The 15,574-nt window shown below is 42.5% G+C and overlaps 1 protein-coding gene across 2 annotated transcripts in view; it reads left to right on the forward strand.

Annotated features, from left to right (window-relative positions):
• XPA (XPA, DNA damage recognition and repair factor) overlaps positions 1–15,574 on the forward strand; it is a 34,062-nt gene that overhangs the window by 15,999 nt on the left and 2,489 nt on the right. For both annotated transcript variants that reach the window (XM_073664417.1, XM_073664426.1), the window contains exons 3-5: positions 2,598–2,708; positions 12,697–12,802; positions 15,190–15,355. In XM_073664417.1, the coding sequence (XP_073520518.1) occupies positions 2,598–2,708; positions 12,697–12,802; positions 15,190–15,355 (383 nt within the window). The remainder of the gene's footprint in view (positions 1–2,597; positions 2,709–12,696; positions 12,803–15,189; positions 15,356–15,574) is intronic.

Consider the following 15,574-nt stretch of genomic DNA (forward strand, 5'->3'; position numbering starts at 1 on the left):
GGCTTCAGGACAACTCTGTGACCATTCTTGACTGGCCCAGCCAGAGCCCTGACCTAAAACCAATTGATCATCTCTGGAGAGACTTGAAAATGGCTGTCCACCAATGTTCACCATCCAACCTGACGGAACTGGAGAGGATCTGCAAGGAAGAACGGCAGCGGATCCCCAAATCCAGGTGTGAAAAACTTGTTGCATCATTCCCAAGAAGACTCATGGCTGTACTAGCTCAAAAGGGTGCTTCTACTCAATACTGAGCAAAGGGTCTGAATACTTATGACCATGTGATATTTCAGTTTTTCTTTTTTAATAAATTTGCAAAAATGTCTGCATTCCTGTTTTTTTCAGTCAAGATGGGGTGCAGAGTGTACTTTAATGAGGAAAAAAATGAACTTTTTAGAATTTACCAAATGGCTGCAATGAAACAAAGAGTGAAAAATTTAAAGGGGTTTGAATACTTTCCGTACCCACTGTATATAACAGTATATAGAGCGGAGGACCACCACTCTGTTTAGTGGCCGCTGATTTGAAGGGGTGCTGGGTTTCAGACCTCCTGCTGAAGGCCCCTGTTGCTGTCATTTTGGTACTCCTGTGAATCAGCCACAGGTTGAGCTTTATAAGGAGATGTAGATTTACTGTGGTATTATACTGTGGATAAAACTACAAGTATTGCAGTGTATAGTATACGTGATACAGGTTCACGTCCCTTAACCTCTCAAGGACCGAGTAATATTTCTTTTTTGAGCTAACGTGTTTTCCTCTTTTTATTCCAAGAGCCATAATTTTTTTTTATTTTTCCATCAACTTAGCCGTGTCAGGGCTTGTTTTTTTGCGGGACGAATTAACTTTTGAATGAAACCATCTGTTTTATTATGTGATGTACTGGAAAACGGGGAAAAAAATAACAAGTGTGGCAAAATAGCAAAAAAAAAAACACAATTCTGAAACTCTTTTTTTTTTTTATTATTATTTAGAGCTTTCATTTTGCAGTAAAACTGACCTGGCTATGTGATTCTCCAGGTCTGTACGATTATGGAGATACCAAACATGCATAGTTTTTGTTTTAATGAAGTGGTGAAAAAAAAATTCAGAAATTAGTTAAATAAAACAAAATAAAAAATTTGCTTGTGTCACCATTTTCCCAGAGCTGTAACGTATTTGATTTTTGGGATATGGAGTTGTGTGAGGGCTTGATTTTTGCACCCTCAATCCAGTGGTTTTAATGATACCATTTTGAGGTAGATACGATGTTTTGATCGCCTTTATTACATATTTTGTGTTGTTGCAGTGGCCGAAAAATTTAATTCTGGCGTTTTGATTTTTTTTTTTCTTGATACACCATTTACTGATTAGATTAATTTATTCTATATTTTGATGGTTTGAACTTTTACGAACGCAGCAATACCGAATGTGTGTTTGTTTTTTGTTTTTTTTATTTCATAATTTTTAATGGGGGTAAAAGTGGGGTGAATTTAACTTATATTTTTATTTTTTCAAACTTATTTTTTTACTTTTCACTGTATTTGTGTGTCCCTTATGGGACTTGAACCTGCGAGTGTGTGATCACTTCTATTACATACAGCAATATATATAGTTTATAGCAAAAATCACAGTCTTTTATGAACGCCAGCCACTGGCTGGCTTTCACCGGATTTACCATTATGACAGGCACATGGAAGACACCTGGCCGTCATGGCAACACATCAGCGCCCCATGATCACGTCACAGGAGTGCATAGAACGGTGCGCTGTAAATGCTTCTGTAACAGATTGATAGTGGCATTTGACTGGTTAACAGCCATGGGTGGAGCATTGTCTTTGAGACTAAGGACAGATTCATACATCCATGTGTTGCGGTCTGAGTACGGAGCACGATGCGCGGACTGGTTGCGGTTTTCCCTACCCGAACTTCACAGCCTTTGAGGCTGTTGAGTTTGGGTCGGGAGACCTGCAGACTGTCTGTGCATCACAAAGTGTGTCCTATGGATGTGTGAATGCAGCTTAACGGAGATAGCCGAGCACTGTACTTGGATGGAATGGAGCAGCAGTATACATGCAGGTCCATCATTGTATTCAAAGAGATACTCTAGAGCCTTGTTCTCGAGATTAAGCGCTTGCGTAGACGACCGTATTTTTGCTCCGAGTGCTAACAAAACATCGGATCTCACTCGGACCAATGTTATTCTATAGGGCTGTGCACATGTCCGATTTTTTTTGCATGGGACACAGTCTGTTTTAGGAAAAAATTGCAGCATGCACACTTTGCATTTGTAAATCAGATTGCACTCGGCCATGCAAAAGTCATTGAGTCCGTTGAAACCATCATTCTGCGCTCGGATGACATCTTAGTGCTGTCCAATTTCCACTGGCTGACACAATGGAGAAGATGGAGACATTTATTTTCTCCATATTCTCCTCATCCGAGAAAATCTGCTATGCTCAGAGTTTGATCCAATTCGCCCCAATTCTCTCGGATGAGAAAACATACGGTCATATGCAGGAGCCCTTATAGTGATAATTCATGCTAGTATTGTGAACTCTTAAATGCTCTTGGTCTTTTTATAAAATGCTGAATTACCTAAATCTTTCACTCTTACTTAGGGATTTTTGCTGTGAAGGCTTCTCCAAAGATCGTAGATTCAGGTGGAGGATTCTTTATAGAAGAGGAAAACACAGAAGAGAAAACTGTTGAAAACGTGGTACATCAGCCAGGTAAGACAATAAAATATTCCAAATTGCCAAATGAAACATATTTAAGGCCACATTCACACATCCGTTTGTCACGGTCTAAGCATCTACTGAGATGTGTGGACTGTCAGTGGGTCTCCTGACCCAACCTTGACCATGTATAAACATGTATGAGGCTGTCAAGTTTGGGTCAGGAGACCCACAGATGGTCTGTGAATAACAAACCGTGACACATGGATATGTGAATGCGCCCAAAACTTGTATGTTGTCTCTATTATTCTTCTTATTGAGAGAGGATTTTTATTGGAGTATTCTGGTTTTAACAAGTTAATGTACTTGTATCATGACAATCCAGTTTTACAATATACTTTACCTCTATTTCTCTTGGCGTTCAGGATCTCTGCTTGCATTCATTCATTCATGTGGATGGAAATCTGTCCTGGTCATGTGTTGGAGTCACAGGTGTATGGCTTTACAAGACATGTCTCTGATAACGGTGCTGTACCGAGCTGCCCCTCACGTGACCAGAAATCATCTGTTCATAAGGAAGTAAACTATGATGTTTATTGGTAAATGACAGCAAGCAGAGTTCTCAAAAGGTGATGTTTTTTCACTGAAAGCATAATTGAAACGTTAAATATGTATTTGAATGTTCCATTAAAAGGGTACCCCAGTCTAAACAAGTTAGCAGCTATCCTTTTTATAGGTGATGATTGTTAGATTTGTGTGGATCCTAAAACTGACCCCCCCCCCCCCATTGACCGCCAGAACGAGTCTTTTGTGTCCCCCCTCCTCTTCCATATGTACAGTACAGACCAAAAGTTTGGACACACCTTCTCATTTAAAGATTTTTCTGTATTTTCATGACTTTGAAAATTGTACATTCACACTGAAGGCATCAAAACTATGAATTAACACATGTGGAATTATATAGTTAACAAAAAAGTGTGAAACAACTGAAAATATGTCTTATATTCTAGGTTCTTCAAAGTAGCCACCTTTTGCTTTGATGACTGCTTTGCACACTCTTGGCATTCTCTTGATGAGCTTCAAGGGGTAGTCACCGGAAATGGTCTTCCAACAATCTTGAAGGAGTTCCCAGAGATGCTTAGCACTTGCTGGCCCTTTTGCATTCACTCTGCGGTCCAGCTCACCCCAAACCATCTTGATTGGGTTCAGGTCTGGTGACTGTGGAGGCCAGGTCATCTGGCGTAGCACCCAATCACTCTCCTTCTTGGTCAAATAGCCCTTACACAGCCTGGAGGTGTGTTTGGGGTCATTGTCCTGTTGAAAAAGAAATGATGGTCCAACTAAATGCAAACCGGATGGAATAGCATGCCGCTGCAAGATGCTGTGGTAGCCATGCTGGTTCAGTATACCTTCAATTTCGAATAAATCCCCAACAGTGTCACCAGCAAAGCACCCCCACACCATCACAGCTCCTCCATGCTTCACGGTGGGAACCAGGCATGTAGAGTCCATCCGTTCACCTTTTCTGCGTCGCACAAAGACACGGTGGTTGGAACCAAAGATCTCAAATTCGGACTCATCAGACCAAAGCACAGATTTCCACTGGTCTAATGTCCATTCCTTGTGTTCTTTCGCCCAAAGAAGTCTCTTCTGCTTCTTGCCTGTCCTTAGCAGTGGTTTCCTAGCAGCTATTTTACCATGAAGGCCTGCTGCACAAAGTCTCCTCTTAACAGTTGTTGTAGAGATGTGTCTGCTGCTAGAACTCTGTGTGGCATTGACCTGGTCTCTAATCTGAGCTGCTGTTAACCTACGATTTCTGAGGCTGGTGACTCGGATAATCTTATCCTCAGAAGCAGAGGTGACTCTTGGTCCTCTTTTCCTGGGGCGGTCCTCATGTGAGCCAGTTTCTTTGTAGCGCTTGATGGTTTTTGCAACTTCACTTGGGGACACTTTCAAAGTTTTCCCAATTTTTCGCACTGACTGACCTTCATTTCTTAAAGTAATGATGGCCACTCGTTTTTCTTTACTTAGCTGCTTTTTTCTTGCCATAATACAAATTCTAACCGTCTATTCAGTAGGACTATCAGCTGTGTATCCACCTGACTTCTGCACAACACAACTGATGGTCCCAACCCCATTTATAAGGCAAGAAATCCCACTTATTAAACCTGACAGGGCACACCTATGAAGTGAAAACCATTTCCTCTGACTACCTCATGAAGCTCATCAAGAGAATGCCAAGAGTGTGCAAAGCAGTCATCAAAGCAAAAGGTGGCTACTTTGAAGAACCTAGAATATAAGACATATTTTCAGTTGTTTCACACTTTTTTGTTAAGTATATAATTCCACGTGTGTTAATTCATAGTTTTGATGCCTTCAGTGTGAATGTACAATTTTCATAGTCATGAAAATACAGAAAAATCTTTAAATGAGAAGGTGTGTCCAAACTTTTGGTCTGTACTGTATATCGGATGAAATATCAAGAACGCGCTCACCAAATGAAGTTGTGAAAACCACAGACACAACACTGATCTTAGTAATTTATAGATCACTATTGGCTGCTGCTCCACCTGAGATCCAGGATACAAAAGCCAAATATCAGCATAGAGAAGCGGGATTCCACACAGACGCTGCCGATTTGTTGGATGACCAGCAATGGAAACAGGAATATATTTATTTGTAAAGTGTAACGCGTTTCAAAATTGATTTTGATGCCTTCCTCAGGCACCTAAACAGTACTTAAAGAAGTATTCCCATTTCCAGGATCCTATCCCAATATGTAGTAGGTATAATAATATTATTAGCAAACACCTCCAGTTCGAAATATAGTATAATTCTTCTGATAAGCTATGTCGCTTACTGCAATGCCCTGAACATGGGGTATCTTGGGGATCCATGGTTACGACCACTCATAGTGACAGTTAGTTGTTAGTGGTCGTAACAATAGATACCTAAGCTACTGCAATGCCCTGCACATCGGGTAAGCAACCTAGCGAATCAGAAGAACTATACTACATTTCTAATTGGAGGTATTTGCTAATATTATTATTACACCTACAACAAATTGGGATAGGGTCTTAGAGATGGGAACACCCCTGTAAAAATTAACAGCTAACAAGCGGACACTGACCTCATTAAAGGACATTGTGGTGAGAAGGAGTTGAATGGTGCAGCAGGTTGCACATGTGTCCTGCAGCTCTATTCACGTGTGTCCTGCAGCTCTATTCACGTGTGTCCTGCAGCTCTATTCACGTGTGTCCTGCAGCTCTATTCACGTGTGTCCTGCAGCTCTATTCACGTGTGTCCTGCAGCCAGGGCCGGCTCCAGGTTTTTCTGGGCCCCGGGCGAAAGAGTTTGTGGGCCCCTTTAACACATACCACGATTCATGATGCAGAGATACGGTGGAGAAATAAATAAATATATATATATATATATATATACACAGTACAGACCAAAAGTTTGGACACACCTTCTCATTTAAAGATTTTTCTGTATTTTCATGACTATGAAAATTGTACATTCACACTGAAGGCATCAAAACTATGAATTAACACATGTGGAATTATATACTTAACAAAAAAGTGTGAAACAACTGAAAATATGTCTTAAATTCTAGGTTCTTCAAAGTAGCCACCTTTTGCTTTGATGACTGCTTTGCACACTCTTGGCATTCTCTTGATGAGCTTCAAGAGGTAGTCACCGGAAATGGTCTTCCAACAATCTTGAAGGAGTTCCCAGAGATGCTTAGCACTTGTTGGCCCTTTTGCCGTCACTCTGCGGTCCAGCTCACCCCAAACCATCTCGATTGGGTTCAGGTCTGGTGACTGTGAAGGCCAGGTCGTCTGGCGTAGCACCCCATCACTCTCCTTCTTGGTCAAATAGCCCTTACACAGCCTGGAGGTGTGTTTGGGGTCATTGTCCTGTTGAAAAATAAATGATGGTCCAACTAAACGCAAACCGGATGGAATAGCATGCCGCTGCAAGATGCTGTGGTAGCCATGCTGGTTCAGTATGCCTTCAATTTTGAATAAATCCCCAACAGTGTCACCTGCAAAGCACACCCACACCATCACACCTCCTACTCCATGCTTCACGGTGGGAACCAGGCATGTAGAGTCCATCCGTTCACCTTCTCTGCGTTCCACAAAGACACGGTGGTTGGAACCAGAGATCTCAAATTTGGACTCCTCAGACCAAAGCACAGATTTCCACTGGTCTAATGTCCATTCCTTGTGTTCTTTAGCCCAAACAAGTCTCTTCTGCTTGTTGCCTGTCCTTAGCAGTGGTTTCCTAGCAGCTATTTTACCATGAAGGCCTGCTGCACAAAGTCTCCTCTTAACAGTTGTTGTAGAGATGTGTCTGCTGCTAGAACTCTGTGTGGCATTGACCTGGTGTCTAATCTGAGCTGCTGTTAACCTGCGATTTCTGAAGATGGTGACTCGGCTAAACTTATCCTCAGAAGCAGAGGTGGCTCTTGGTCTTCCTTTCCTGGGGCGGTCCTCATGTGAGCCAATTTCTTTGTAGCGCTTGATGGTTCTTGCAACTGCACTTGGGGACACTTTCAAAGTTTGCCCAATTTTTCGGACTGACTGACCTTCATTTCTTAAAGTAATGATGGCCACTCGTTTTTCTTTGCTTAGCTGCTTTTTTCTTGCCGTAATACGAATTCTAACCGTCTATTCAGTAGGACTATCAGCTGTGTATCCCCCTGACTTCTGCACAACACAACTGATGGTCCCAACCCCATTTATAAGCCAAGAAATCCCACTTATTTAACCTGACAGGGCACACCTGTGAAGTGAAAACCATTTCCGGTAACTACCTCTTGAAGCTCATCAAGAGAATGCCAAGAGTGTGCAAAGCACTCATCAAAGCAAAAGGTGGCTACTTTGAAGAACCTAGAATATAAGACATATTTTCAGTTGTTTCACACGTTTTTGTTAAGTATATACTTCCACATGTATTAATTCATAGTTTTGATGCCTTCAGTGTGAATGTACAATTTTCAAAGTCATGAAAATACAGAAAAATCTTTAAATGAGAAGATGTGTCCAAACTTTTGGTCTGTACTGTGTATATATATATATATATATATATATATATATATATTACAATGCAAAGATTTCACTTCTTACATTACATGAGTGATATCTATTGTAAATTCCACAATAGCTCAGAAACCGGTGAATCGCTCCACACACAATACTGGCCCCCATATAAGGCTCCATACGGAATACTGGCCCCCATATAAGGCCCCATACGGAATACTGGCCCCCATATAAGCCCCCATACGGAATACTGGCCCCCATATAAGGCTCCATACAGAATACTGGCCCCCATATAAGGCTCCATACAGAATACTGGCCCCCATATAAGGCCCCATAAGGAATACTGGCCCCCATATAAGGCTCCATACAGAATACTGGCCCCCATATAACGCTTCATACGAAATACTGGCCCCCATATAAGGCCCCATACGGAATACTGGCCCCCATATAAGGCCCCATACGGAATACTGGCCCCCATATAAGGCTCCATACGGAATACTGGCCCCCATATAAGGCCCCATAAGGAATACTGGCCCCCATATAAGGCTCCATGCGGAATACTGGCCCCCATATAAGGCTCCATGCGGAATACTGGCCCCCATATAAGGCTCCATGCGGAATACTGGCCCCCATATAAGGCTCCATGCGGAATACTGACCCCCCATATAAGGCTCCATGCGGAATACTGACCCCCATATAAGGCTCCATGCGGAATACTGACCCCCATATAAGGCTCCATACGGAATACTGGCCCCCATATAAGGCTCCATACGGAATACTGGCCCCCATATAAGGCTCCATACGGAATACTGGCCCCCATGTAAGGCTCCATGCGGAATACTGGCCCCCATATAAGGCTCCATGCGGAATACTGGCCCCCATATAAGGCTCCATGCGGAATACTGGCCCCCATATAAGGCTCCATGCGGAATACTGGCCCCCATATAAGGCTTCATGCGGAATACTGGCCCCCATATAAGGCTTCATACAGAATACTGGCCCCCATATAACGCTCCATACAGAATACTGGCCCCCATATAACGCTCCATACAGGATACCGGTCCCCTTATAACGCTCAATACAGGATACTGGCCCCCATATAATGCTGCATGCAGGCTGTTACCCCCCACATAATGCCCCATACAGGCCCCCCCCCTTTTAATGCTCCATGCAGGCTGTTACCCCCCACATAATGCCCCATACAGGCTGCCCCCCCCTTATAATGCTCCATGCAGGCTGTCCCCCCCCCCCCCCCACATAATGCACTATGCAGGCTGCCCCCCCTTTATAATGCCCCATGCAGGCTGTTCCCCACATTATAATGCCCCATGCAGGATGCTCCCCCCTCTTTATAATGCTCCATGGAGGATGCCACCCCCCCCCTTCTCTTTATACTGCCCCATGCAGGATGTCACCCCCCTCTTTATAATGCCCCATGCAGGATGCCCCCCCCTCTTTATAATGCTCCATGGAGGATGCCACTCCCCCCCCCCCCCCCCCCTCTCTTTATACTGCCCCATGCCTCCATACATTAAAAAAAAAAAAAAATCAAATACTCACCTCCCTTCTCCTCCCCTGCTGCCCGCTGCTCGGGTCCGAACTCCAGCGTTGTCAGCGCTCCCTGTGACGGCTCAGGGGAGGGCGCGGTGTAAAGAAGTCACCACGCCCTCTGACCTGAGACGTCACAGGGAGCGCAGAGCACGGAAGACAGCTGATCTGCGGAGGCACGGGGAGAGGTAAGTATCCAGCTGCCGGGGCCCTGAGCAAGCTGCGGAGAAGGGCGGGCGCTGACACCGCTCTCCTCCGCCCATAGCCCAGCGGGGTGCGCGACCGCCAGTGGGCCCCTCTGCCTGCTCAGGGCCCCAGCAGTTGCCCGGGTGCGCTGGGTGCTGACGCCGGCCCTGCCTGCAGCTCTATTCACGTGTATGACTGAAGATAGCCGAGTACTAGGTTATATTGGGGTAATTTTCATAGACACAAGAGTGCGTGACCTGTTGCCCATTTACCTCCTCCTGGCTGTGGCCTTGTTGTCAGGGGAGAACATGAGACTTATGGGACAATCGGTGGGTTTCCGCCTAGGTTGTTTAGGGAATTTTAAGCTTAGAAGATTTAAAGTGTAAACGTTCTTTAATTTTTATTTCAGAAATCATTAGTACACATGAAAATAAGCAACTTTCTATCTATCTTATCTGTTTCTTTTTTTCTCGTGGACTGATCAATCATTTTCAAAATTCTCAATTCAAGGGTGTTCAGCGAAGACAGATTTTTATGTTACTGAGATAGCAGATGACAGTTACTGATAAGATTCTATGTAGAGGGGAGAAGATGAGGAAGGAGGAACTAGACAGAGCATACTCCCCTATCCGGCTTACATAGAATCTTATATGTAGCAGTTGCCATCTCCTATCTCAGTAATGTAACAATCTGTCTTCACTGAATACAGATTTTAACAGTGAATTGAGAATTTTAAAAGTGAAGGATCAGTCCAACAGTCGAAAGAAGCAGATTTCTCAGCGAAGATATATTACTAAGTTTCTTATTTTCATGTGTACTATTGATTTTATTTTTTGTTTTTATTTTTTTTACACAAAAATGAAAGGGACAGTTACTTTTTAAGACTTCATGTTTCAAGGAGTCTAAAAAGAAATCCCAATATCTAAAGGGAACCCGATTCATATTACCTAAACCACACTTAGCATGCGTCTGGTCTTGGCTGAACGATTGCAACCAGATATATTTTTCTTTAAAGTTAAATTTTATCCAAAATGCCTTAGTGCTTCAATGACTCAGCCAGGGGACCATAGCTGGAGACCAGACCAGTCCAGTCCATCTCCACCCCCTTCCGGACCTTCCTATGGCGGCTGCAGTTGATTGACAGGTCTCTCCCTATATGCACACGAGAGAAAGACCTGTCAGTCTGCTGCAGTAACACTGGGAGATTGGTAAAGTTTATTTTTATTGCCACAATTTTGAGCTACATAACATAAAATGCCATCACCGTGCGGTAAAAGTGATAAGAAAACCTTATTCTTCGGGTCAGTATGTCCCCAGTTATACCACATTTATCTAGTTTTTTATGTTTTTTCACTCTTGCACACGAATACCTCCCTTTTTTTCTTTTTTTTTTTTTTTTTCCATAACATTTCAAGACAAATATTTCGGAATGCAATAATGCAGCCAGTCTCTGCTGCATGAATCAGGTAATGGATTCCCTTTTAATAAATATATATATACTGTATATATGTACAGTACAGACCAAAAGTTTGGACACACCTCATTAAAAGATTTTTCTGTATTTTCATGACTATTCACACTGAAGGCATCAAAACTGAATTAACCCATGTGGAATTATATACTTAACAAAAAAGTGTGAAACAACTGAAAATATGTCTTATATTCTAGGTTCTTCATAGTAGCCACCTTTTGCTTTGATGACTGCTTTGCACACTCTTGGCATTCTCTTGATGAGCTTCAAGAGGTAGTGTGAATGTACAATTTTCATAGTCATGAAAATACAGAAAAATCTTTAAATGAGAAGGTGTGTCCAAACTTTTGGTCTGTACTGTACATACATACATACATACATACATACATACATACATACATACATACATACATACATACATACATACATACACTAATCACAAAAGGTTAGGAATATTTGACTTTTGGGTGAACTTTATGGAAAACATAAAAAGTTCACTCTACAGTGATATTTTATCATGAAAGTAGGGCATTTAAGTAGAAGCATGCAACGGTGATTTCCTCATCTCAAACAATTTATTGAAACAAAAGCCTACAACAGTGGTGGGTATACCCCAACAAAAATGTCAATGCCTCAATATCTTGTCATGTGGCCTTGAGCATCATTTACAGCTTGACAATGATGTCTCATGCTGTTCACAAGTCAAGTTATTGTCTGCTGAGGCATTGCATCCCACTGGTTCTGGGGTACAGAGTTACGAGCCTCTACACGGCAATTCAGCAATAGGTTTTCTATGGGGTGCAGGCCACTCCATTTGAGGTACCCCAGTCTCCAGCAGCCGTTCACTAATAATGCGACCTCAATGAGTTGCAGCATTGTCACCCATGAAGATGAAATTAGGCCTTTGCTGTTCATGCAGAGGCACAATGACTGGATTAATGATGTTATTCACGTAGCAGGGGCTTGTCATTGTACCAATCACAAAGTGTAAGGCAGTTCTGTACCGACTAGACACACCTGCCCACACTGTAACAAGAGTACGTCTTTTTTTTTATATAGTGTATTTTTCGGACTATAAAACGCACCGGTCGGACCACAAGACGCACCTAGGTTTTAGAAGAGGAAAATAGAAAAAAACATTTAAGCAAAAAATGTGGTCATGATACACTGTTAAGGGGGAGGGGGTCTGCTGCTGACACTGGTATTGGGGTAATGTCCCCAATTCTGTTACTATCCCCTATCCTGGTATATATGGCCCCCTCCTACCTGTTATGCATGGCACCCCTCATCCCCATCCTGGATTTATTTTCCGGAATGCTTTATAAAGGGTATTGGGAAAAAACAAGACTACACACACATGTAAAAATATCCTAAAATGTGCTACAATGGTAAGTTAATCAAATAGTATGGTTCAGTTATCTAAGGTGCCCCAATCTTCAGATATTATGTCAGGTCTCCACTCAGCTTTTGCTTGACAAAGGACATCGTTTCCCATGCCAGCAGTGCTGCATGTGAAGGAATAGCTGACTGGATCATTTCAGTAGCCTAGCCAGCCCCATTTTTTTATTGGTCAGCCCCTTTATTGCATATGTACCAATAGTGACAATGTGCAAATGGTTTACACTTACGGAAACATATGAGTAATGTACCATTTAGTCATTAACATTTGTAAAGTGGTTCTAAACACATTAAATTAAATTTACAACAAGCATTTGCTTTCTTTAACTTTAATTCTTAATCTGGAAAGAGATGTGAAACACTTTGGGCTAAATATCCTTTGTTTCTTTAGGTCCAGTACTGGAATTCGATTATCTAATATGTGAGGAATGTGGCAAAGATTTTATGGATTCATACTTAAGCAATCACTTTGATTTAGCTGTTTGTGATGGATGCAGGTAAATTAACACTTGCAGTTTCTTGTTTTTTTATTATTTCATTTGCACATTTTTTTTTCAGCTTGAACTGCTAGCTGAATATATGCTTTTTTTTTTTTTTTCATTCACACATTTATATACGCACGACTAGTTCTATCTGTGCTCTTACTTTGTACTCCTAAATGACCTAAATCATTGACTTTGGTTAACAATGAGTGGGTTCAAGTTCCAACCACTTTGCAAACAATAGAGCTGATTCCAATGTGTGCTTAGTAAATGGTGGAAATGTTGCACACCTGTCACACAAGGTGAGGGAAGGACTAAGTGCACAACAAAGGAAAGAGAGGGAGGAAGCCCAAAAACTAGGGAAAGGGGGAGTGGAAACCACTAGGCAGATCTGACCATACTCTGTGTCCCCTAACGTCCCCAAATAGATTCCACACCTATCGCCGAGCTGGAAACCTAATCCCTGACTGCCCCTACCAATAGGCCCTAGATAGGGAGGGGATGGGGTGAGCACTAGTCAGCCCCCACTACAACTAAAGACAAACAGGTAAACAGACAAGGGAAACACTTAGCTTGAGAAGACACCAGAGAGTTCACGCCAACTATCCTCCAAGGGAACTCCAAGAAGACACAAGCCGACGATTAGTACTTCAAGCCTGGACAGAGGAAAATCGAGCTATCACCGGCGACTCTCTGGAGAGACTGAAGGTATTTAAACATCCAGCAAGGGTGTTTCAATTAGCAGCAGAAGGTGGAGATCACTGCTAGGTCCTAGAGGGAGAAGGATATCACTACACTGCAGAGATGAAAAGATCAAGAAGGTGCCTGCAGAACCAAGCGCAATAACCTTCTACAGTTGGATCCAAAACGACTGTCTGTCACACCTGACACACCCTTGACAACACCAATGTTTAAACCAGTTAGGTCACACGAGCATATAACATGTGATAAAACATTGCATACCACTCAGACCAATGTTACTCTATGGGGCAGAGCAGATCTACGATTTTCTTATGCCAATTCGGCATGATAAAACAATCGTAGCATGCTGCGATCGCATCCGAGAATCAAATCACACTCACCCATACAAGTCTATGGGTGTGTGTGTGAAACAGCGGACTGTACTCAGATGTCATCCCAGTGCAGTCCGATTACCGCTGATGCCGGCAATGGAGGAGATGGAGAAATTACTTTCTATATCTTCTCCGCACCTGCGAGAGGATCTGAGCACAGTGCACTGACATTCGGCTTATGCTCTAGTTTGAGCCGAGAGTCATTAGCATATTTCATGAGATGCTATACACTAATGTAACCCCTGGCCTTAGTGGTTGTCTCAAGATGGTGTTTTGCCATGGTCACACCACTGGTCCAAACTGTGCTTTCCCATGCCGATAACCGATGTATAGTGAAGGAAATAATTATTTGATCCCTTGCTGTTTATGTAAGTTTGCCCACTGACAAAGACATGAACAGTCTATAATTTTAAGGGTAGGTTAATTTTAACATTGAGAGATATAGAATATCCAAAAAAAATCAAGAAAATCACATGTATAAATAAGATCATTTTTTTTCGCATTTTGCAGTGCGAAATAAGTATTTGATCCCTCTGGCAAACACTTAATTGGTGGCAAAACCCTTGTTGGCACAGCAGTCAGACGTTTTTTTTAGTTGATGATGAGGTTTGCGCACATGTCAGGAGGAATTTTGGTCCACTCCTCTTTAGAGATCATCTCTAAATCATTAAGATTTTGAGGCTGTCGCTTGGCAACTAGGAGCTTCAACTCTCTCCATAAGTTTTCTGTGGGATTAAGGTCTGGAGACTGGCTAGGCCACTCCATGACCTTACTGTGCTTCCTTTTGAGCCACTCTTTTGTTGCCTTGGCTGTATGTTTTGGGTCATTGTCTTGCTGGAAGACCCAGCCACGACCCATCTTCAATGCTCTTACTGAGGGAAGGAGGTTGTTGGCCAAAATCTCGCGATACATGACCCCATCCATCTTCCCTTCAGTACAGTACAGTAATCATCTCCCCTTTGCAGAAAAGCTCCCCTAAACTATAATGTTTGCCCCACCATGCAGCATGGGGAGAAGAGGAGGGGGATTGAAGCTAATTGGACCCCCATATTGAAGCATAGAGCCTGCTTGTGCCGCATGCTCCTTACTTAGGTTACCAGCCACAATAAGACTGCAGGCTGTCAAATTCAGCATAATTTCCATCACAAAAGTGGCGTAACATTATGTCAGAATAGTACACAAAATTTCTGCATGCCAGCTGCAAGACGTGCCACATTAATACTGTCGGAGAGTGTTTTCTGAATTAGCTTGTCCCCGTTCTTTTGCAGATTATGAATGCTTTCTGTATTAATTGGAAGATGATTTCTATTTGTCATTTTCATTTCTTAGAGATACAGAAGAAAAACATAAACTCATAACAAGGACTGAAGCCAAGAAAGAGTACTTACTGAAAGACTGCGATATGGATAAAAGGGAGCCTGTGCTGAAGTATATTTTAAAGAAAAACCCGCACAATTCTCATTGGGGCGACATGAAACTTTATTTGAAATTGCAGGTACAGAAACATGTTTATTTTCTTTTCATGCTATATTCTCGTTCAACCTGCGGCCCTCAATGCTGACCCTCTGGGCACAGACATGCTTGTCTAGTGGCTTCTCACGGTTTGATTCTATGTCAGATGAGTAGTGTCATCTTAGTGTAACAAGTACTAATGGTCAACAGTGTGGCTATATGCAGAGAATGATGTCTCTTGACCCTTGTTTAGCCCTCCATA

This window comes from Phyllobates terribilis, unplaced genomic scaffold, assembly GCF_046119375.1.
Source record: "Phyllobates terribilis strain yellow unplaced genomic scaffold, ASM4611937v1 Scaffold_1__5_contigs__length_1240528914, whole genome shotgun sequence".
Lineage (NCBI taxonomy): Eukaryota > Metazoa > Chordata > Amphibia > Anura > Dendrobatidae > Phyllobates > Phyllobates terribilis.